Source organism: Mobula hypostoma, chromosome 9 (genome assembly GCF_963921235.1).
Source record: "Mobula hypostoma chromosome 9, sMobHyp1.1, whole genome shotgun sequence".
NCBI classification, from domain to species: Eukaryota; Metazoa; Chordata; class Chondrichthyes; order Myliobatiformes; family Myliobatidae; genus Mobula; species Mobula hypostoma.
Genome location: NC_086105.1, coordinates 63,587,700 through 63,613,243, shown reverse-complemented (window position 1 = coordinate 63,613,243; position 25,544 = coordinate 63,587,700). Strand labels below are relative to the sequence as shown.

Below are 25,544 nucleotides of genomic sequence, written 5' to 3'. Positions count from 1 at the left end.
TGGACCCTCTCTGATGCCCACATCTCCTCTCTTGGATAAGGGGTCCAGATTTCCTTTGAACTTTACCCACCTGTCTATGTACCTTTTTAAACGTTCTCAGCTCTGACTCAGTCACTTTCTCTGGTGCTCATTCCATATCCAGAGCATCCTGTTCTGTATAGGTGAACAAGTTGTTCCTTCAGGGCCCTTTGAAATCTTTCCCCATTCACCTTGAGCCCTATAGTTTGTTGGTTCCTGTTCCCTGGAAAAAAAGAATCACAATCAGATTTATTGTCACTGACATAAGTCATGAAATTTGTGGAACAGTAGGGTGCAGGCATATCAAATGACTGTACATCAGAATAAAAACAAATAGTGCGAAAGAGGGATAGCGAGGTAGTGTTCACGGTATGACTCAATAAAACTTAACTGAGTTGTGAGTCTGCTTGTTCCAGAGGTTTTCCTAGTGTTTAAAGATCTGATGGGGAGTCTAGGACCAGAGGGCACAGCCTGTTGTGGAGGCCAAGTCATTGGGTATATTAAAAGCAGAGATTGACAGGTTGACAGGGCATCAAATGTTACGGGGAGAAGAGAGGAGAATGGAGTTGAGAAGGATAATAAATCAGTTGAAATGGAGTGGCAGACAGATTCAATGGGCTGAATGGCCTAATTCTGCTGCTGTGGTACTACTCAGAGGAGTGTGGAGTTCTCCCTGAGTTCAGTCCAAGGATGTTTCCTCTCTTATCACCACATGGGGGAGGAAAATTCCCAGCAGATTGACTTCCGAAGTGAGTCTCCACTTGGTAGCGTATGGAGTAAGACGTTTTTTTGTCTCAGCTCCGTCTTTCACAACTTACTTTCCACTGCTAGATCCGGTTCAAGTTTGAAGATTTATTATATTTGCTGAAGGATTTTATGACTTAATTACGATGGCTGGAACTGAATTACGGAGTGGCAAAACTGTATCTGAGCCGCAACAAACAGAGAAATCAGAGGAAGTTTCTATTTCAGAAAGAATGCTTTCTTTAATAGAAGATATTAATGCGAAGATCAGTATGCCAGATACCAAAATAGATAAATTGACAAAAGCCAATGAATTGTTTGGAAAAACCATCATTGTTATTCAGAAGTCTTTGAAGAATTTGGAAGGTCGATATCAGGCGCTTAAGCAGAGTACTCACAGAATTGAAAGGGAATTTAAATTAATGGATCAATCTATTAAGGAACAGGATTTGAAGATGTCTTTTATGGAAAAGAAGATTAATGAGAATACTTTGGAATTATCAAGAATTAAGAAGAAAATGATTATTTGGAAAGCAGAAATCACAGGATGAATCTACGTATACTGGGTTTGCCTGAAAATACAGAAACCGGTGAGCTACTAAAGTTTTTTTCGAACATTTTATATTCACTTTTTAGTGACATTCTCGAAGCCTGTTCGATATTGGACAGAGCCTACCGAATTCAGCGTTTTAAACCATCAGCCGAAATTAAACCATGTCCTGTAATTCTCTGTTTACATTATTTTACAACCAAAGAAGCTATTCTTCGGAATGCAAGGAAAAGGGATAAGCTAATCTATAGTGAAGTTAAGATTCGTATAGTGGAAGATTTTGCCTCAGAGATTTATGCCGAAGGAATTAAATTTCGGGAAGTGATGGCGGAATTTTTTTAAATGAGCTGTCACTTGTCACTGCATTACCCAGCACGTCTGATGATTACTCCACCCAAGTGGTTAAGGCATTCGACTAGCGATCTATTGGTCGTGAGTTCGAGCCCCAGCCAAGGCAGCGTGTTGTGTCTTTGAGCAAGGCACTTAATCACACAATGCTCTACAACAACACTGGTGCCAAGCTGTATGGGTCCTAATGCCCTTCCCTTGGATAACATCGGTGTCATGGAGAGGGGAGACTTGCAGCATGGGCAACTGCTGGTCTTCCATACAACCTTGCCCAGGCCTGCACCCTGGAGAGTGAAGACTTTCCAGGCGCAGATCCATGGTCTTACAAGACTAACGGATGCCAATGCTCATCCAAAATGGATTGACTCTCCAGAAGATGGTTGGAAATTTATAAAAGAGTTTAAGTCCACTTCATAAGCAATTTGAAAGGTTGATCCTCAGCTGGGAGTGGTTTGCAACACCATTGATGAAAGTCCGCTCCTCATTTTACGGATGTTCAGATACAGACTTGGTTAACTTACTTAGATCTGTTGTTTGCTTTAACAGTTAATGTAGTTCTGAATTTCACATATATATATTTAGTTATTTTTTCTTTGATTTGTAAGTCTTTAATAATTGTAGTATATATTAGTTGATGGGATTTATCTTTTTTTGAGTATATGGCTGCGTGTATTAAATGGATTTAAGATGACCATCGTTAATTCGGTCTTAACTACTGTCAGACATAATATGAAAATATTTGGAATTTGTTTAATTTATGTATTCTTTGTTATGTCTTTTTGGTGGTGGTAACTTTTTACTTTGTAAATGGAGCTGCCAACTGGAGACGGGTTAAGGATCAATAGATTAGCATAACAACAGGAATTCTGCAGATGCTGGAAATTCAAGCAACACACATCAAAGTTGCTGGTGAACGCAGCAGGCCAAGCAGCATCTGTAGGAAGAGGTGCAGTCGACGTTTCAGGCCGAGACCCTTTGTCAGGACTAACTGAAGGAAGAGTGAGTAAGGGATTTGAAAGTTGGAGGGGGAGATCCAAAATGATAGGAGAAGACAGGAGGGGGAGGGATAGAGCCAAAAGCTGGACAGGTGATAGGCAAAAGAGGATACGAGAGGATCATGGGACAGGAGGTCCGGGAAGAAAGACAAGGGGGGGGGGACCCAGAGGATGGGCAAGAGGTATATTCAGAGGGACAGAGGGAGAAAAAGGAGCATGAGAGAAAGAATGTGTGCATAAAAATGAGTAACAGATGGGGTACGAGGGGGAGGTGGGGCCTTAGCGGAAGTTAGAGAAGTCGATGTTCATGCCATCAGGTTGGAGGCTACCCAGATGGAATATAAGGTGTTGTTCTTCCAACCTGAGTGTGGCTTCATCTTTACTGTAGAGGAGGCCATGGATAGACATGTCAGAATGGGAATGGGATGTGGAATTAAAATGTGTGGCCACTGGGAGATCCTGCTTTCTCTGGCGGACAGAGCATATTTGTTCAGCACCAGGCCATTGTCTCCCACACCATCACCGACTTTATCCGCTCAGGGGATCTCCCATCCACTGCTACCAACCTTATAGTTCCCACACCCCGCACTTCCCGTTTCTACCTCCTACCCAAGATCCACAAACCTGCCTGTCCTGGCCGACCTATTGTCTCAGCTTGCTCCTGCCCCACCGAACTCATTTCTGCATACCTCGACACTGTTTTATCACCCCTTGTTCAATCCCTTCCGACCTATGTTCGTGACACTTCTCACGCTCTTAAACTTTTCGATGATTTTAAGTTCCCTGGCCCCCACCGCTTTATTTTCACCATGGATGTCCAGTCCTTATATACTTCCATCCCCCATCAGGAAGGTCTCAAAGCTTTATGCTTCTTTTTGGATTCCAGACCTAATCAGTTCCCCTCTACCACCACTCTGCTCCGTCTAGCGGAATTAGTCCTTACTCTTAATAATTTCTCCTTTGGCTCCTCCCACTTCCTCCAAACTAAAGGTGTAGCTATGGGCACCCGTATGGGTCCTAGCTATGCCTGCCTTTTTGTTGGGTTTGTGGAACAATCTATGTTCTGTGCCTATTCTGGTATCTGTCCCCCACTTTTCCTTAGCTACATCGACGACTGCATTGGCACTGCTTCCTGCATGCATGCAGAACTCGTTGACTTTATTAACTTTGCCTCCAACTTTCACCCTGCCCTCAAGTTTACCTGGTCCATTTCCGACACCTCCCTCCCCTTTCTAGATCTTTCTGTCTCTGTCTCTGGAGACAGCTTATCCACTGATGTCTACTATAAGCCTACTGACTCTCACAGCTATCTGGACTATTCCTCTTCTCACCCTGTCTCTTGCAAAAATGTCATCCCCGTCTTGCAATTTCTCCATCTCCGCCGCATCTGCTCTCAGGATGAGGCTTTTCATTCTAGGACGAGGGAGATGTCTTCCTTTTTTAAAGAAAGGGGCTTCCCTTCCTCCACTATCAACTCTGCTCTTAAACACATCTCCCCCATTTCACGTACATCTGCTCTCACTCCATCCTCCCGCCACCCCACTAGGAATAGGGTTCCCCTGGTCCTCACCTACCACCCCACCAGCCTCCGGGTCCAACATATTATTCTCCGTAACTTCCGCCACCTCCAACAGGATCCCACCACCAAGCACATCGTTCCCTCCCCGCCTCTCTCTGCATTCCGCAGGGATCGCTCCCTACACAACTCCCTTGTCCATTCGTCCCCCCCATCCCTCCCCACTAATCTCCCTCCTGGCACTTATCTGTGTAAGCGGAACAAGTGCTACACATGCCCTTACACTTCCTCCCTTACCACCATTCAGGGCCCCAAACAGTCCTTCCAGGTGAGGCAACACTTCACCTGTGAGTCGGCTAGGGTGATATACTGCGTCCGGTGCTCCCGATGTGGCCTTTTATATATTGGCGAGACACGACGCAGACTGGGAGACCGCTTTGCTGAACATCTACGCTCTGTCTGCCAGAGAAAGCAGGATCCCCCAGTGGCCACACATTTTAATTACACATCCCATTCCCATTCTGATATGTCTATCCACGGCCTCCTCTACTGTAAAGATGAAGCCACACTCAGGTTGGAGGAACAACACCTTATATTCCGTCTGGGTAGCCTCCAACCTAATGGCATGAACATTGACTTCTCTAACTTCCGCTAAGGCCCCACCTCCCCCTCGTACCCCATCTGTTACTCATTTTTATGCACACATTCTTTCTCTCACTCTCCTTTTTCTCCCTCTGTCCCTCTGAATATACCTCTTGCCCATCCTCTGGGTCCCCCCCCCTTGTCTTTCTTCCCGGACCTCCTGTCCCATGATCCTCTCGTATCCCCTTTTGCCTATCACCTGTCCAGCTCTTGGCTCCATCCCTCCCCCTCCTGTCTTCTCCTATCATTTTGGATCTCCCCCTCCCCCTCCAATTTTCAAATCCCTTACTCACTCTTCCTTCAGTTAGTCCTGACGAAGGGTCTCGGCCTGAAACGTCGGCTGCACCTCTTCCTACAGATGCTGCTTGGCCTGCTGCGTTCACCAGCAACCTTTATGTGTGTTGTTAATAGATTAGCATGTCGTTTGCCTATTGGACGATTTTTGGGCTTTTGGGGGAGGTGGGTGGGTCCATAAGATTAGTTTTTGTTTGACTGGGTAGTCCTGAGGGGGTTTTTCTTTGTCAATCATCTTGCTTTTCTTTCTGATCGAGTCAAGCTTTGCCCTTTCTTCCGATTTAGGCTGCGCCTACACGTTAGATTACTTTATAAAATTTTTAAATTAAATTTTAAATATGGATCTTAATAAAATCAATATAATATCTTGGAATTTAAATGGTATGAACCAACCTATTAAGTGCGGAAAGATTTTTAAGAAATTAAAAACACTTCATGCAGTTATTATTTTTGCGCGGGGAGACACACATCTGTAGACGATGAAAATCGCTGAATTAAATTTTGGAAGGGACCCTTATTTCATTCTTTATCAGTAAATAAAATAAGAGGACTATCTATTTTTATTAATTCTAAAATCCCTTTTGTTCATTTTAATACTGTTACTGATTTAATTGGAAGATATTTAATTGTTACTGGTTCGTTGTGTGGTCAAAAGGTGGCTTTGGTATGTGTATATGCACCTAATATAGATAGCCCTGAATTTTTTAAGTAGCTGTTTTCTGTATTGCCGAATTTAAATGAATATAAGTTGATTATGGGCAGTGACTTTAACTGTGGGCTCAACCCGATTGACAGATCGTCCATCAATCTGTCATTTCCTAATAAAGCTGCGACTTGTATTAATTCTTTTTTATTAGAATGCAGTCTGGTCGATATTTGGAGATTTAAATTTCCTAAAGAAAAAGATTTTTCTTTTTCTTTCACATGTATACCATAAATATTCAAGAATTGGTTATTTTTTCTTGGATACGCGATTGGTGCCCTCTGTTGTTGAGTGTACCTATGATGTGATTGCGTTGTCAGATCATGCACCTATGAAACTAACCTTGGAACTCTCTGATAATATTCACATACCTCAGTGGAGATTTAATATTTCATTGTTGCAAGATTCAACTTTTGTAAATTTTATTAAAGAACAAATTTCTCTATTTTTTGAATTGAATACAACTGAGGGAATGTCAAATTTGGTTATTTGGGATATAATGAAATCTTTTCTTAGGGGACAGATAATTTCATATTCAGTAGGTTCAAGAAGGAAAACCAAGGCAGAACTTTTGCTGATCACTAATAACCATATAACAATTACAGCGCGGAAACAGGCCATCTCGGCCCTTCTAGTCCGTGCTGAACTCTTACCATCACCTAGTCCCACCGACCTGCACTCAGCCCATAACCCTCCATTCCTTTCCTGCCCATATACCTATCCAATTTAACTTTAAATGACAACATCGAACCTGCTTCAACCACTTCTGCTGGAAGCTCGTTCCACACAGCTACCACTCTCTGAGTAAAGAAGTTCCCCTCATGTTACACCTAAACTTTTGCCCTTTAACTCTCAACTCATGTCCTGTTGTTTGAATCTCCCCTACTTTCAATGGAAAAAGCCTATTCATGTCAACTCTATCTGGCCCCCTCATAATTTTAAATACCTCTATCGAGTTCCCCCTCAACCTTCTACGCTCCAAAGAATAAAGACCCAACTTGTTCAACCTTTCTCTATGACTTAGGGGATGAAACCCAGGTAACATACTAGTAATAGGATTAAAGAAATAGATAAACTCTATTCAGTAATGCCTAATGAAGATCTCTTTAAGGAAAGGGTGGAACTCCAAGCACTGCATGATATGCTTTTGACTTTTCCCATTGAACAGCAACTTTTTAAATCCAAAAGCCAATTTTATATACATGGAGACAAATCAGGCAAATTATTAGCTAGTCAGTTAAAAGCAAGTATGGCTAGAAGACAGATTCTGAAAATACGAAGACCTGATAGAACTGCAACGGTAGATCCTTATGAAATTAATAACATATTTATGGATTTCTACGCTAATCTTTATAAATCTGAATTTTCAGACAATATTACTTTTATGAATAGTTTTTTGCAAAAATTGAATATGCCTAAAATTTCTATTCAAGACATGAATACATTAGATACGCCTATTAAACAAGGGGAAATAGCAAGGGCTACATCCTCTCTCCAATCAGCTAATGGATATACAGTGGAATCTTATAAGACTGTTACTGATATACCTCATTTATCTCAAATTTTCTCTGATTTTATATCCTCTGGGACTCTTCTGAAAACTTTCTATGAAGCTTCAATATTTTTAATTCCAAAAAAAGATAAAGATTTATCTGAATGTGCTTCTTATAGACCAATTTCTTTATTGAATGTGGATTCTTAAATTCTCTGTAAGATTTTGGCTAATAGACTTGAGAGTATTTTACCTACTGTTATTTCCAATGACCAAACTGGATTTATTAAAATTAGATATTCACATTTTAACATTTGAAGATTATTAAATATTATTCACACTTCTCCATCTAAAGAATCTGAATGTGTTATTTCTCTTGATGCGGAGAAAGCTTTTGATAGGGTGGAGTGGTCTTATTCAAAGTTTTGGAAAGATTTAATCTTGGCCCAGGATTTATTTCCTGGTTTAACTTGATCTATCACTCTCCTATGGCTGCGGTTATCTCCCTATTTTAGATTATATAAGAGTATTCGACAGGGATATCCTCTTAGCCCTTCCCCTATTATTTACCTTGGCCTTAGAACCCCTTGCTGTTGCTTTTAGAGGTTCTAATACTGATCAGGGTATTAAGAGAGGGGACAAAATACACAAGGTTTCGTAATATGCAGATGACCTGTTAGTTTATATTTCAGATCCTAGGAAATCTATTCCTTCTATGTTATCAATATTTTCTGAATTCAGTAGTTTCTCTGGGTATAAATTAAATTTACATAAAAGTGAGTTATTTCCTATTAATAATTACTCGGATCCAAATCATCAAGTACCTTTTACTACTGCTAAAAATTACTTTACCTGTCTTGGTATTAAAATTACTAAAAATTCTAAGGATCTCTATACATATTTTTGTCATGAATTGGCTACACCAAACAATTGCTTTCTAAATGGTCGCCTATGACATTATCATTAATAGGTCGAATTAATGCTATTAAAATGATAGTTTTGCCGAAATTTTTATATATATTTCAGGCAGTTCCTTCTTTTGTTCCTAAAAAGTTCTTCGACAGAATAGATTCTATAATTTTATCTTATATTTGGAACAATAAAAATCCTAGATTGAGTAAACCCGTATTGCAGAAATTAAAAAAGGATGGTGGTATGGCTTTGCCAAACTTTGGAATGTACTATTGGGCAATTAATATTCGATATACTGTATTACTTTTTGGATTCACTATTCAGATACACATGAATGTCCTTCGTGGTTGGATTTAGAGGAAAACTCGGTGAAAGGATTCTCTTTGGCCTCCTTACTGGGAGTTTCTCTTCCCTTTTTGTTTTACATAGAAACATAGAAAATAGGTGCAGGAGTAGGCCATTCGGCCCTTTGAGCCTGCACCGCCATTTATTATGATCATGGCTGATCATCCAACTCAGAACCCCGCCCCAGCCTTCCTTCCATACCCCCTGACCCCTGTAGCTACAAGGGCCATATCTAACTCCCTCTTAAACATAGCCAATGAACTGGCCTCAACTGTTTCCTGTGGCAGAGAATTCCACAGATTCACCACTCTCTGTGTGAAGAAGTTTTTCCTAATCTCGGTCCTAAAAGGCTTCCCCTCTATCCTCAAACTGTGACCCCTCGTTCTGGACTTCCCCAACATCGGGAACAATCTTCCTGCATCTAGCCTGTCCAATCCCTTTAGGATCTTTTCTAAGATTAGCAGACAAGAATTTAATCCCATTATTAAACATACATTAAGAATTTGGTTTCAGTTTCGTAGATTTTTTGAGTTAAATAATTTTATTCTCTCTAGTAATATCTATCTCAATTTTTTTTAAACCATCAATTTTGGATAAGGCCTTTTTAATTTGGAAAACCAAGGGAATAACAACTTTTTCAGATTTGTTTTTAGGGGAATGTTTAATGTCTTTTTCTCAGTTAACAGGTAAATATGATTTATCTACACCTTTTTAGATATTTACAAATTAGGAATTTTTTACGTGGTTTGTTACCAAATTACCCTTCTGCTTTTCCACCTAATATGATAGATGTTCTTTTTCAGTTTAAATCATTTCAAAAAGGGTTGATAGCTATAATCTATAAACGGTTATTGAGTTTACGAATGATATCTAACGATAAAATTAAACGTGCTTGGGAATTGGAACTTAAGGAGTCATTTTCAGATAATCAAAGGAGTAAAATTTTTCATTCGGTTAATAACTCATCTATTTGTGCACCTCATTCCTTGATACAGTTCAAGGTAGTGCATCGGGCCCAAATGTCAAAGCATAAACTGGTGCGTATTTTTTCCAATATCAATCCTATTTGTGACAGATGTGACATTGAGGTGGCCATTTTAACTCATATGTATTGGTCTTGTATAAAGCTAGATAATTTTTGGAGAGATGTTTTTAAAACACTATCAAAAGTCTTGGATCTGGATCTACAACCTAATTTGCTTATGGCAATTTTTGGGATTATCCCATCGGAAGCAGGAAATACTCCTCTTTCCGCTCAACGTATGATAGACTTATTGACCTTACTGGCTAGGAGAGCCATTTTATTGAAGGGGAAGGATCCTAATCCACCTATGGTCTTTTATTGGCTCTCCTCCATTACGTCCTGCTTAAGTTTAGAGAAAATAAGAAGTCGGACATATGATAGATCCTTTAAATTTGAGCAAATATGGCGACCTTTTATTCAGTATTTTCATTTAATTTGATTTATTATACTTCCAATTTTTTTTTCGAAGTTTTAGATTTGATCAGAAAGTCTTTCTTTTTTGGTTGTATCCTCAAAATGGACTGCCCAGTCCCCTTTTTTTTGTTTTGTTTATTTATAATGTAGTGGGTTTTTTTTCTTTTCATTTAAAACCCAATATTTTTTTCCTTTCTCTTCATAAACTGGTAAGAGGAGAGTTGTTATTTTCATTTTTTAAAAAAATTACACATGTTATGCTAGTTTAACGATACCTATGATTTTGACAATGTCTATCTTAATCTTGGTTTATATTGTTACTGATTTATATATTTGAACTAATTCTCCTCTTGATTGTATTTATGCTTTTTTAAAATCAATAAAAAGATTAATAAAGAAAGAAAGACTTACAAAGTTGTCAGTAACGTTACTGTGACTGCATTTTCCTGATGTTCGACAACGGTCACACAGGCTCGTGTAAGTCACAGGACTTTGCAGGGTGTACGTCTTGCTCTGACACCTTGTAACATTCAGTATCGGGTAACTTTCCACAGAAAACTGGTGACCTGTATGCCGTCAAAGTGTTTAACAACATTAGCTACCTGCGGCCAATTGAAGTTCAGATGCGGGAGTTTGAAATCCTTCGGAAGCTGAACCACGAGAACATTGTACAACTCTTTGCTGTAGAAGAGGAGGTATGGCGATCATGTAGTATTGATCAAAGGATCAACTTTAACGCTGCTCTGACTTTAAAATTCCCACCTGTAATATTTTAAAGCATTATTAAATGTATACAGAAATGAATTATGTACAGTTGACACTCGAGTTTTGTTGTGGATTTACCACATCTACATTATTCATTGCTTAAACTTTGGTTTTCTGTGGGCATCACGATCGCGTAGCGGCTAGCGCAACGCTATTACAGTGGGGGGTGTTTCAGAGTTCGGAGTTCAATTCTAGCATGAGGAGTCTCTGTACGTCCTCCCTGTGGAAGGAAGGAGTGGGTTTGTCCCTGTTTGCTGTGGTTTCCTTCCACTCTTCCACTGTCTCACTGTCCAAAGACGTATCGGGTAGATTGTTTGGTCATCGTGGTTAGGTTAGGGTTAATTGGGTTTGTTGGGGGTTGCTGGGACAGTGTGGCTTGACGGGCCATCTCCGAACTGTGTCACTAAGTAGAATAAACTCCACAGTAGTGGTCAGAAGAACTGTTATGTCCGCGAAGTTTTGCCAGAATCCTGTTTGTGCTGTACTACACTGGATCCTGCTAAAGCATCACCTCATCACCTCATTGTTAAAATTATTGTGCCTGTTGTGATCCCTTCCTGCCTCACCCAGTCCCTCTGAGCTCCTTCGGCCCTTAGCCCAGTGCATCACCTCAGCTGTCGGCACCTGGGGACCGGGAATCTGCATGCTTTCCACAGGGTTTCCTCCCCCATCTCAGCCACGTGCTGCCATGTTCACTGGCCACTCTGTCTTGCCCTTAGTTACAACAAGAGGCAAAAGAGAAAGGTGGTATCCATCACCATCCAGGACATGCCCTCTTCTCACTGCTACCATCAGGGAGGAGGTACGGGAGCCTGAAGACGCGCACACAGTGTTTTGGGAACAGCCTCTTCCCCTCCACCACCAGATTTCTGAACAGACAACGAAACCATGAACACTACCTCACTAGTTTGCTCTCTTTTTGCACTGCATCATTTTTATTTACAGGTTTTTTTCTTATAATTTATAGAATATTTTATGTAATACACTAAAGAACAAATTTCATAATGTACGCCACTGATAATAAACCTGATTCTGATTCTAAAAATAATCAGAGTGGGTTGATGGGCATGTTGTGCGAGAGAGAAAATTGCAGGGAATGGGACCGATCGGATTGCTCTTTCAAAGCTAGCATATACCCACTGGGCCAAATGGCCTCCCCATGTTAAGACAGCTAAGCTGCCACTCCTCCATTGTGTACCCTTCTCATTAGTTCACTTGATTAGTAAGGGCGTCAAAGGTTACAGGGAGAAGGCAGGAGAAAATAGGGTACAGAGAGATAATAAACCAACCATGATGGAATGGCGGAGCAGACTCGATGGGCTGAATGGCCTAATTCATTTATTTATTTAGTGACACAGCACAGAGAGGCCCTTCCGGCCCTTCGAGCCATGCTGCCTCAGCAACACCCGACAAATCCGATTAGCCCTAACCTAATCATGGGACAATTTACAATGACCGGTTAACCCACCCGGTATGTCTTTGGCCTGTGGGGGGAAACCAGAGCCCCCGGAGAAAACCCACGCATACCAAGGGGAGGACGTACAGAGACTCCTTACAGAGTGGTGCTGGAGTTGAACTCTGAACTCTGAACTCTGGAACGCCCTGGGCTATAATAGCATCGCGCTAGCCACTATGCTATCATGGTGCCTCTGCTCCTGTGTCTCTCCCATTGAGTACTCCTCTCACTGTGGCATTTTTATCATTCTGAGTTTACTTCACCAGTGGATGCACCTTCAACTTCCAATCCTCCAAGCTCTGGAATTCTGTCCTTAATATCCCTCCCCTCTGCCTTCCCCTTCCTCTCCTCTCTCCCCCTTCCCCTCCTCTCTCCCCTTCCCCTCCTCTCTCCCCCTTCCCCTCCTCTCTCCCCCTTCCCCTCCTCTCTCCCCCTTCCCCTCCTCTCTCCCCTTCCCTCTCCCCTCTCCCCTTCCCTCTCCCCTCTCCCCTTCCCTCTCCCTCTTCCCTCTCTCTCTGCCTTTCTCCTTCTGCCACTCTCCTCCTTCCACCTTCCCCTTCTCTCCCCTCCCCTTCTTGCCTCATCTCCTCACCTGCCTATCACCTCCCCCTGGTGTTCGTCCTCTTTCCCTTTCTCCCATGGTCCACTCTCTTCTCCTATCAGATTCCTTCTTCCTCAGCCCTTTTCCTTTTCCACCTGAAGATGTGTCCAGAAGCATCAGTAGATGTATGTACACAGTAGCTTCTTACTTCAATTTCCCCCCTCCCCCACCGATCTGGCTTCACCTATCACCTTCGAGCTAGCTTGTACTCCTCCCCCACCCACAGCTTCGTATTCCGACATTTTCCCCCTTCCTTTGCATCCCGCTGAAGGGTCTCAGCCTGAAATATGTTTATTAACTTCCATGACTGCTGCCTGACCTTTTGAGTTCCTCCAGTGTTGTATGTGTTGTTTTGTCTCTTTCTCTCTGTTTTGCATTCTTATGTTCCTTAAACCCACCTCCATCTACTCAAATATTTCCATTATTATGATTGATTGTCAGTTTTATTTTAGTGACCCTCCCGTGAGTTGATACTGTTACTGCTGCCTTGTTTCTGCTCTGCACTTTGAACTGTGTGACACGTGGGCTTAGCAGCTTGTATACAAGAGCTTCTCTCTTGTATGTAAGACTTCATTCCTGAATCCACGTCACAATCTGATATTGATTGCTGAGAGGTATTGTAAGATCATAAGATATAGGAGCAGAATTAGGCAATCTGGGCCATTGAGTCTGCTCTGCTGTTTCATCACAGCCGATCCATCTCCCTCTCGGTCCCAATCTTTCTGCCTTCTCTCCATAATCTTTGACATCCTGACTAATCAATAACCTATCAACCTCTTCTTTAAATATACCCAATGGCTTGGCCTCCACAGCTACCTGTGGCATCAGATTCACCACTCTCTGGCTAAAGAAATTCCTCCTCATCTCCTTACTAGATGGAGGTCCCTCCGAGGCTGTGTCCTGTGGTCTTAGACTCCCCTACCGTAGGAACATCACTTTATCGAGGACTTTAAACATTCAATAGGTTTCAGTGAAATACCCCCCTTCATTCTTCTAAACTCCAATGAGTACATGCCCAGAGCCATCAAATGCTCATCATGTTAACCCTTTCATTCCTGGGATAATTGTATTGTGGCCCCTTGGGGTTTTGATCCAGATGTTTAACTACCAGTGGCTATTTTCCAACGAGCTCTGAGATTCTGTTGACCGTACAAGTGTGGAAGGATTTTGTTATAGGACTAAATGGGCTAACATATTGGCTGTGAAATGTTCTTGTACTTCCTTGTGCAGAATGCCACTAGGAACAAGGTGCTTGTTATGGAGTTTTGCTCTTGTGGAAGCCTGTACACTGTTCTGGAAGAGACGGGGAATGCATTTGGTCTGCCAGAATCGGAGTTCTTGATTGTATTGCGAGATGTGGGTACGTTCTCGAAGCTTTGACTATCTATCTTAAATGAAAGCTTAAATTACTAAACTGATTCTTGCATCTGGAAAGAACATAAAAATTATTTTTGCAAAATAAGATTTGGAAGGTTATATTGGCCCTCTTTGTCTCATCCCTGACAAATGGCAATGTTTACTTTTCATTTGTCTTGGTATTTCATTACAAGTCCACTGTTAAATCCCTCTCTTTTCTGAACTGACGACGTATGATTACTGAACCAGCTGAACTGTTGTGTATTTGTCTCGCTGTAGACTTTAACTGTCTATGCAAAATATATACCTCGTGCATTTTATATGTATCAATTTTTTTTCTGAATGTCAGACTTTAAAATAATTGCAGCACAGTGCAGGCCTTCAGCCCACAATGTCATCCTGACCATCTACACCAAGATCAATCTAACCTCCCCCCCCCCACACAGCCCTCCATTTTTCTATCAGCCATGTGCCTATCTAAGAGTTTCTTAAATGTCCCTAATGTATCTGCCTCAACCACCACTGCTGGCAGCGTGTGGCAGTGTATTCCACACACTCACCGCTGCTTTTTAAAAAAAATCTTCCTCTGACATCTCCCCTATACTTTCCTCCAATTACCTTAAAATGATTTCTCCTTGTATTAGCTATTTCTGCCCTGGGACAAAGTGCCTGTGCACTCAGTCTGTGTCTCTTATGGTTTGTTATCATTTCTTTGATTGATTAAAAAATTTCTGCTTCCCAGAAACTTGTCAGAGTTTCACAAAGCTTTATTCCTAAAATGTGTGAAATTGTTTAATTTATTCAGGATTATAATTTACCCTGGGTTCGTATAACCTTGCTGGAGGTTAGGATTTGAGGAGAGAAGTTCTCCTTTCACTGTCTGAGGAGAAACTGTGGAGAGAGATCGGTTCTGTTTTTAAAAACTTGTAGAAGATAAGCTGAATCTCTTAGGGAGGGGAGTAAACAGTCAGTGTTTCGGGCCAGGAATGATGAAGGGTCTCTGCCCGAAAAATTGACTCTGTAATCCCCTCCACAGGTGCTCCCTGACCTGTTGAGTTCCTTCAGCATTTTGTGTGTGTTATTAACTGGGGCTCGTTTGGTAAGGTGTCCTGGTTTCGAACCAGAAGATTCTGAGTTTAAATTCCGTTTTCCTCTGAATCGAGTTTGGGATGAAGTGTGTCCAGAGGCTCTGTCCCTGATAGACCCTATCCTGCCTTTTACCACTTGCTCTCTACACATCACTGCAATTTTTTTTATTTACCCTTCGCTTTTCATTCCCTCCTTACCCATCTTGCTTTCCTCGTTAACCCCCTCTCTTAACTGATTATATCCTTCACCCCCCCTTAACTAATTATATCCTCCCCCCCCCCACTTTCTTAACTGATTATATCCTTAATTTTTGGGAAGACAAGTAGGGATATGAGGTACACAGTGAGGAATGAAGATGGACCTTGGGATTCAAGGATCAATTTTATTCACTGTATACATCTGCACGTTTTAGAAATTTGCTGCAGTGTGTTGGCGCGACTAGGAACAAATAGCAGCAGCATTCACAGTTATAAGAATAAATAATTATATAAAAAGTTATCTTGGAACTTAAACACAGATGTGAAATAAAATATATAAGTAACAGTATGTGTTTATAAAACAATATATATTTAACAAACAACATTGTAACAAACATTATGGTGTTTATGGTGCAGTGCAGTAACTGAGGTAATAGATAGAGTGGGAAGGGGTGGCTAACCAAATGGTTGATCAGATTAACTGCCATATTGGTTTCAAGTCCATCGTTCCCTGAAAGTAGCAGCACAGGCAGACAGTGTAGTGAGGAAGGTATATGTGTGCTTACTTTTATATGATGGGGTGTGTGGAATATAAAAACTTACAAGATTTTCAGCATTTGCAGGATCTCTGTCCTAGATGAGCCTCTTTAAACTGATGTACTGTGTTGACTGCCGGCTTCGTTCTTACTGCTTCTAACCTGGGGTCTCGATGCTCACCCGACAGTGGCCGGTATGAACCATTTGCGAGAGAATGGAATAGTGCACAGGGACATCAAGCCTGGGAACATCATGCGTGTGATTGGGGAGGACGGGCAGTCCGTGTACAAGCTCACTGACTTTGGTGCTGCCCGAGTGCTGGAGGACGATGAGCAGTTTGTCTCGCTCTATGGAACGGAGGAGTATTTGGTAAGAATCCATCACTTTTCATTTAAAAATATTTGGGCAACAGTGTGGTGTAGAGGTTAGCGTAATGCTACTGAAACCCCATAGTTTCCTTGGCTGTGTAAATCCAGGGAAGACACTCCAGTTCTGCCAAACCCATGAGATTGAGACTGCTTGATCCCACCCCAAACCCCGGTTTGTGTGGATGCTGTGTAATTCACTACCCTGTTACAAATTAGTGCCGCGAAATAACAGACAGTACACTGCATACGATTAAATGAATTATATTTATGAATCTTAACATAACTAAAGGGTTAGTAAAGAAAAATAAAAGGAAAAGAGTCCATTTTAATTGAAGTCAAATGTGCGCAAGTTGGAGCTCAACGTTTTATCAATATTTACTGATCCTCAATCGATCTCGGTACCTGGCTTCATTGAATCTTGGTCCCGCACCGGGTTGAATCCTACGACCTGTTCTCTCCAGTGTCTTCTCTCTTCATCTCCCGCCGAACAAAAACCCCAAGCCCAACCTTAGTGTCCCTCACCAAAAAAGCACCCCCCCCCCCCGTTCTTCATCATCCCTTATCTTCAACAATAACCCAATCAGGCTGAAAGCAGAACAGACCGCTCTTACAGAACTGCTATATGAAATGCCTACAGCATGACAGGGCATTACACTACTATGGGGTTCAATTCCTGCCGCTGTCTGTAAGGAGAATGTTCTTCCTGTGACTGCGTGGGTTTCCTCGAGTTCTCTGGTTTCCTACATGTTAGGTCGTCACTGGAAGCATGGTAACACTTGCGGGCTGTCCCCAGCATATCTTCAGGTTGGGTTAGCCATAGGTTCAAACAACGCATTTGACTCTATGTTTCAACATGTGTGTGACAAATAAAGCTAATCTTTTCCTTTATAATATTCATGCAAATCAAATGTTTAATATTTCTAAAGGTCAGGCATCAGAATTAGGTTTCTTATCAGGAACACCATCTCATATCCCAATGGTATAAGCACGGAGTTGTCCAATTTTGGGTAAACAACTTCCTGTAATCCTTTCTGCTTCTCACCAGTTCATCTAGGGTGTCTCTCCCTTTTCCACCCTTCACCACACATTTTAAAGAAAGGCTCCACACCGGCACCTTACAGCCAATAACATGTTTCTTGAAATGGAGTAATAAATCAGCCATGATAGAATAGCAGAGAAGATCAATGGGCAGAATGGCTTCAATGTGCTGTGTCTTATGGATCACATGTAACGCTTAAGGCTGATTTATACTTGTGCGTACTAGCTTACGCTGTAGCCTATGCAAGTGGGCTATGCCGTTGCGAGCATTTATACTTGTGCGTTGGTGTGTCTGCAATTCACCGCCAAAACGCTAGTTGGCGCTGGGGTTTCTATGCCACTGTGTTGAGTTTCTTCATGTTGAATCTCAACACGAAGAAACTCAAACTTCAAACAATGGCGACTGAAACTGAAGGAGGGTGAACTTTCTGTGCTTGTCCGGCCACTGAGAGACATGGATGAGGAAATGCACTTCAAATATTTTCGGATGTCGGCAGGTAAATTTGACGATTTGGTTCATCGTCTCCAACCATTTATTTTGCATCAGTGAGGTGGTAACAAACAGAAACCGCCGGAGGAACTCATCAGGTCACGCAGCATCTGTTGAGAGGACTAAACAGTCGATGTTTTGGCCGAGACCCTTCTTCAGGACTGGAAAGGAGGGGCGGGGGGGAATGCCAGAATAAAAAGGTGTGGGGGGGGAGGGGAAATTCAAGTTGGCAGATGGCAGGTGAAACCAGGTGAGGGGCAAGGTGGGTGGGCGGGGACAGGGAGAAGCTGAGAGTTTGATAAGTGGAAAAGGTAAAGGGCTGAAGAAGAAGGAATCTGATTGGAGAGGAGAGTGGACCATGGGAGAAAGGGAAGGAGGAGGGGTACCAGAGGGAGGTGATGGACAGGTGAGAGGGGATCCAGAATAGGGAATGGAAAAAGAGAGAAGGGTTGGTGAGGCTGTGTGCAGTGAGTAAGTTCACAGATGACATGAAACTTGATGTTGATTGTGAGGAGGGTAGTCAAAGAATTGCTAATGTGGACAGAGCAATAACAAGTGGGCTTTAATCCTGATAAGTGTAAAATGATGCATTTTGGGAGGACCAACATACAAAGGTAGGATTTGAGGGAGTATTGAGGAGCAGGGTGACCTTCATGTCCAAATCCAATGATCCCTGAAGGTGTCAGGACCAGTAGATAGGGGTGTGAAGAGGGCATATGGATGTAATGTCTTCATTAATCAGGCACAGGTTATTAGAGTAGCAAGGTTTTCAAAACACAGGTCAGGCCACAGCTGGAGTATTGAGTGCATTTCTGGTCAGATCAGTCAGGTATACTAAATGTTGTGAAATTTGTTGTTTCACTGGCGTCAGTGCTGGGACCCTTGTTATTTGGTACTTACAGAAATGATTTGGATGCAAGTGCACAAGGCTCGTTCAGTGAGTTAGTGGATGATACACAATTGAGGGGATGTTGCTGATAATGAAGAAGGTGGTTGTAGGTTTGATCAGTTGGGGAAATGGACCAAGGGGTGGCAAATGGGTTTCAATACAGGTAAGAGTGAGGTGATGTACTTTGGAAAGTCAAACCAGTGTGGGGTTTGTATTACGAAAGATAGGGCACGAGGGAGTGTAATGGAACAGAGGGACCCAGGAGTACTAATGCAGAGTTCATTGAAAGTGGCATCACGAGCATAGAGGATGGTGTGAAAGGTGTTTAGCATACTGGCCCTCATCAGTCAGAGTCAGGGCACTGAGTAAGGGACATTATGTTGCAGTTGTACAAGTCATTGGTGAGTCTGCGCTTAGAGTACTGTGTACAATTTTGGTCGCCCTGTTATAGGAAAGATGTGGTTAAACTGGAAAGAGTGCAGAAGATATTTCTGAGGATATTGCCAGGGCAAGAGGGGTTATAGGACTAGACTGGCCAGGCTGGGGCTTTATTCCCAGGAACGTAGGAGAGTAAGGGGTGACTTTCTACTAATGAGGGGTCTAGCTAAGGTGGACGGTGAAAGTATTTTCCCCAGGGTAGGGGAGTCCAAAGCTAAGAGGGCACAGGTTTAAGGTGAGGAGGGAAAGATTTAAAAGGGACTTGAGGGACAACCTTTTATGCAGAGAGTGGTGAGTACGTGGAAGAAGCTGCCTGAGAAAGCTGCAGAGGCAGGCACAACGGTATCGTTACAGAAAGTGCTTGGATAGGTACATGGAAAAGTGAGGCTAAGAGGGATATGGGACTAGCTGGGCTGCTGCGACTGCTTGTACTGCAGGGGTTTGTGCTGTACAATTCTATGTTCACCACACATCTGACCAGATCAATAAAATCTGATTAGCACCCAGATATGTATGAGCGAGCTGTACTGAGAAAGCCTCATCAGAAGACGTATGGAGCAACAGTGGACCTGTGGAGCATTGGAGTCACGTTTTACCATGCAGCCACTGGCAGCCTCCCTTTCAGACCGTTTGAAGGACCCCGCAGGAATAAGGAAGTGATGTAAGTTCCACTGTCCCTCTGAGCTTTGCCAAAGGTGGCACAGATTGATATTGAGCCAAACGATCAGTGTTTATCGCAAGATCCAGAGCATTCTCTTTCTCTCATCACGGTTACGTGCGGAGGAGCTGAGTTACGCACTGAGTGGGTGGTGCTGCAGACTAGTACAAACGAGGCTTTCAGAAGAGATTTGGGTCAGAATCTATAAGAAATTCTAATCTGGATCAGTTTTGCCTCTGATATGAAGTCACTTTGAGAAAGCTGATGAAGTGCCTGTCTGTCGAGATCATCTTGATCATTATCACAGTTGGCGGTCGTTAAAGTAGTAACACTGGAAATGAGTACAAAGGTAAAATAATGTGGAAGTCAGTAATCTGAGGTTGTTTCTTTTCAGCAGTTAACATTTAAAAAATTTCAGTATATTTCTAAACTTAGAGAAAGAGAGATTTATTGAACATTAGACATGAATATCTCTTCGTTGTGTGTGGAGCCATGTGACCAATTTTGCTTTGAGTAATTTTGGGTACAAAGAATGTTTGAGTCATCAATGAACATCAAAGTTACTCTGATTATCTGAGGAAAAATAAATTGCTTTGCAACCCCACCCTTGGGCTGTTCACTGGAACCAAACAATTTGCAGTGAGGCTTGATGTTACAATTCAATTGCCGAGGCTGCTTAGTTCCACCTCTACTTGTGTGCAGACTCGATTCATCTGATGTTCCCTTTGCTGCTTGCTGTGCTGGATACTGCAACATCTCCCCAATTGTGTTGCTCATATCCTTATTCCAAACTGCTTTAATTCCTGATTATGTCTCTGCCTTGGACATCCCATCCTTTTACTCCATCCTCTCTTCCCTTCCTCCCCAAGGATGTAATGCTAAAGCTTTGGTCAAATCACACTTAAAGTATTATGAGCAGTTTTGGGGTCCTTGTATCAGAAGAGACATGCTGGCATTGGAGAGGATCGAAAGGAACTTCAGAGAATTATTCCAGGAATGAAAAGGTTAACATATGAGGAGTGCTTGGTGGCTTTGGGTTTGTACTCAGTGGAGTTTAGAAGAACGAGGGAGGATCTCATTCAAACCTATCGAATATTGAAAGGCCTAGATAGAGAGAACGTAGAGAGGATGTTTCCTGTAGTGCAAGAGTCCAGGACCAGAAGGCACAGTCTGAGAATAGAGGGACATCCCTTTAGAACAGAGATGAGGAGGAATTTCTTTAGACAGACAGACTGTGGAATTCTTTGCTGCAGATGGCTGTGTAGGCCAAGTGCTTCTGATATCCATTTGGTTCTCCGTTTCTTTGAGTTTAAGTACCCCTCCCCTCCCTTGTGTAAAAGTTCTTCAGTAGCTCCTACTTCCTCTTTCCATGTCCCTGAAATTACTTCCAATCTCAATTCCACTGGCAAATCATTATTTTCTCTGTTCCACAACATGCCATTCTGTTGCTATGTCGTCACCGATTAAATGGACTCTGAAAACTCACACTCAATCACACCTTATTTACTTCTGCACAGAAGAACATTCCGGCTCCTTCACCAAACTATTGTGAAGTTTGAACAAAGAAATGCGATTTTTATACAGAATTGCCTAGTTGGATCCAGATATTGTTCAATTGGTAATCTTGTATATGTTCAACTTCCTTATTTGCATGGTCAGTCACCAGTCACACAACGGTAGTATAGGTATTAATAGCCAATCAAATCTACATGTTAAATGACAATAATACTTCAGAATTGGTAATGGTGTCTCCTTGGAATCCTTTGTATGTATCCTTATCTTGTCTTGGTATGCCAGTTGTTTCGGGCTTCCTGCTGTGCAAAAGGCCTCTTCATATGCTTTTCAAAGTCCTCACTTGCCTGGGCTGACTGCACACTATTTGTAAACTACACTTTCCTGGACATTACCTTAACCCTGTAAACTACACTTGCCTGGACATTACCTTAACCCTGTAAACTACACTTGCCTGGACATTACCTTAACCCTGTAAACTACACTTGCCTGGACATTACCTTAACCCTGTAAACTACACTTGCCTGGACATTACCTTAACCCTTGCCGTACTGCAGCTTTCACTCACCTCACCTCAACTCTGAACTGATGGGCTCACTTTCAACGACTCAACAACTCATGTTCTCAGTATTATGTAATTATTTGCAGTTTGTCCTCTTTTGCACATTGGTTGTTGTCAGTCTTTGTGTATAGTTTTTCATTAATTCTATTGTAACACTGTTTTAATCTGTGAATGCCTGCAAGAAAATGAACCTCAAGGTAGTATATGGTGACATATACATATTTTGATAATAAACATACTTTGAAAGATAGTCTTTGGATGTTGCCTTTTTATCACACCTTGTCTGTTCCTCTAATTCTTCTCATTCCTGCTCCCAGCTCCATCTCCACTTGATCTTCCCTGTGTTAAAGGCATGGTGTAAATCCTTTGGCTCTTGGCCACTGCACAGTTAACGGCACCTGACTTTGTGACATATTCTCCTATCTGAGGAAGTAATTGTACTGTTCAATTTTAGGTACAGAATAATTACCGAGAAACCCTCTGGAACGGTATCTGGAGTTCAGAAATCAGAGAACGGACCAATAACTTGGCACCGCGAATTACCAGTATCTTGCAACCTTTCTAGGTAAGTCTGCTCTTGACGCTGATTTGGTATGGTGGCTAGCCTAATGCTTTTACAGTGCCAGCGATCACAATTAGGGTTCAATTCCCACCGCTGTCGGTAAGGAGTTTGTATTTTCTCTCAGTGACTGAGTGTTCCGGTTTCCTCCCACATTCCAAGGACGTACAAATTAGGGTTAGTAAGGTGAGGGTATGCTATGTTGGTGCTGAAAGAATGCCCGCATGCCCATAAAGTAGGTTCAAAGGTGAGCACAACATTGTGGGCTGAAGGGCCTGTATTGTGCTATACTGTTCTATGTTCAATTTGGATAATGTTGCTGCTCTTTCTCTGCCAGAGGCCTGCAGTCTTTGCTGACGCCAATCCTGGCGAATATCCTCGAGGCTGACCAGGAGAAGTGCTGGGGATTTGATCAGTTCTTCGCGGAAACCAATGACGTTCTGCACCGAATCGTGATCCACGTCTTCTCTCTGCAGCAAGTCACGTTGCACAAGATTTACATCCAAGGCTACAACACGTACGTACTTTGAAATGAGAAACCTCACAATTATCTCAGGTCTGCAAGCTTTCACGTGAGAATTCTGTTCACAACTCTTTGTGCATTTGTCTGGAAACAAAAATATTTTTGCCTCTTCTTGTTTGTCAGTAAATTAGTCAGTGACTAATTGTCTGATTAGTTAATAGATGTTGATATCAGAACAGGCAACTTTTCCTTCTGTTGTATTCCAGTTAATAACCAGTTACTTATTTATGTTCCCATTAATGAAGTTATCTTTCTAAATTGTCCTTCTAAATCAATGGATGGGGGCTGCATTGTTGAGCACCTTGTTCTGTTAGCTACATATGGCAGTATCTCCCGGTGACCTGCCATTTTAATTCGACTTCCCTTTCCCATTCTGACAAGTCAGTCCATGGCCTCCTCTACTGCCACGATGAGGCCACACTCAAGTTGGAGGAGCAACATCTCATATTCCGTCTGGGTAGCCTCCAACCTGATAGCATGAGCATTAATTTCTCAAACTTTTGGTAAACTCTCTGCCTCCTTCCTTTTCTCTTTATTTTCCTCATTCTAGTTACCCCTTGTCTTCTCTTCATCTACACTTCCTTCTTCACTTTCTTCCATGACCCGCTGTCCTTTCATATTAGATCGTCGGCCCTTTACCTCTTCCACCTATCACCTCCCAGCTCCTTACTTCAGCTCCCGTCCCCCACCTACCCACCTGGTTTCACCCATCATCTGCTATGTTGTACTCCTTCCATCTTATTTTGACTTCTGCCCCATTCCTGTCTAGCTCTGATGAAGGGTCTTGGCCAGAAACATTGACTGTTAATTCCCCTCCAGGGATGCTGTCTGATCTGCTGAGTTCCTCCAGCTTTGTTTTTGTCTACGTGTGTGTGTGTATATGTGTCAAGATGGCTGTCATTTGCAGAATCTCTTGTGTTGATGTTTAGGATGTGACTCTTACCACTTTAATAAGGTTCACAATATGAAATGCTACTGATTACACGGCCTCCATAGGTACTGCTGAGCCCCCTTATGGTTTGATTTAATTTTGAGAGAAGTACTAACTTCCTTGTTAAACTCTAATCTTTGTTGTCGCATGTTTGTGTTTGCGTGTGTGTGAGTGAAAGACCTTAATGTGTTAGTTTATTCGCTGTTAGTTAAAAAATCAAGTATTATGTTCAAGTGGAGACAGTGAACAAGGGAAAGATTGGGCAGGATATTATATATGATTCTGTCTTCATTTTAATTACATATCTTAAATGATAGTTAAGTTCTCATCATTGTAATATGTTTGTGTGTGAGAGAGCTAACGTGCTAGTTTGTTAAAATCAAGTGTTTTGTCCACCACAGCCTCACACTTGTCCACACTTTATCATTTCCCGTCAGTTACTGTATTCTCCTGTACCTAATGTCACTTACGTACATGCAATCATTCTATGTATGTAAGCTAATCTTATGTATTTGTATTGATTTTGTTTTTTATTGTGTTCTTTATGTTTATTGTGTTTTTTTTTTGTGCTGCATTAGATCCAGAGTAACAATTATTTCATTCTCCTTTACATGTGTATATTAAAGAATGACAATAAGCCCCAATTTTGAATCTTGACTGGAGACAGTGAGCAGGAGAATGATTGGGCAGGATATTACTTTTGATTCCATCCCCATATTAATGATTTAGACAAAATTATTGATACTATACTGTAGTTTATTGGCAATACTTGCTGAGTGTTCACCGATGATTTGTGAAGTTTCCCCACATCACAGTCTGAGTGGATATAAAACTTAAAAGAAATGCAAAGCCATGTCACGACCATTAGGGGGAAGAATTGCAATTTCAACAGCAAGATCAAGTTTCAAGGTTGCTTATTGTCAGTCTTCAGTATGCCAGTGTAAAGAAGAACAAAATGATTGTTACTCTGGATCTGATACGGCATTTAAAAAAACACACACAATAAAAAACAAAAAAGCTCAATAAATGTAATTATAAAAGCAATCCTATCAAACACAATGTACAAGTAATTGGAAGAGGCCAGTGGCATGCAAAAGTTTGGGCACCCCTGGTCAAAATTTCTGTTACTGTGAATAGCTAAGTGAGTAAAAGATGAACTGATTTCCAAAAGGCATAAAGTTAAAGATGACACATTTCTTAAATATTTTAAGCAAGAAAACTTTTTTATTTCCATCTTTTACAGTTTCAAAATAACAAAAAAGGAAAAGGGCCTGAAGCAAAAGTTTGGGCACCCTGCATGGTCAGTACTTAGTAACACCCCCTTTGGCAAGTATCACAGCTTGTAAACACTTTTTGTAGCCAGCTGAGAGTCTTTCAATTCTTGTTTGGGGGATTTTCGCCTATTCTTCCTTGCAAAAACTTCTAGTTCTGCGAGATTCTTGGGCCGTCTTGCATGCACTGCTCTTTTGAGGTCTATCCACAGATTTTCGATGATGTTTAGATCAGGGGACTGTGAGGGCCATGGCAAAACCTTCAGCTTGCACCTCTTGAGGTAGTGGATTTTGAGGTGTGTTTAGG

The 25,544-nt window shown here is 41.9% G+C and overlaps 1 protein-coding gene across 1 annotated transcript in view; it reads left to right on the top strand.

Annotated features, from left to right (window-relative positions):
• tbk1 (TANK-binding kinase 1) overlaps window positions 1-25,544 on the top strand; it is an 81,227-nt gene that overhangs the window by 17,578 nt on the left and 38,105 nt on the right. Inside the window, exons 3-8 of the mRNA XM_063058412.1 lie at window positions 10,552-10,692; window positions 14,050-14,179; window positions 16,186-16,367; window positions 19,722-19,882; window positions 22,408-22,518; window positions 22,850-23,029. Of these exons, the coding sequence (XP_062914482.1) occupies window positions 10,552-10,692; window positions 14,050-14,179; window positions 16,186-16,367; window positions 19,722-19,882; window positions 22,408-22,518; window positions 22,850-23,029 (905 nt within the window). The remainder of the gene's footprint in view (window positions 1-10,551; window positions 10,693-14,049; window positions 14,180-16,185; window positions 16,368-19,721; window positions 19,883-22,407; window positions 22,519-22,849; window positions 23,030-25,544) is intronic.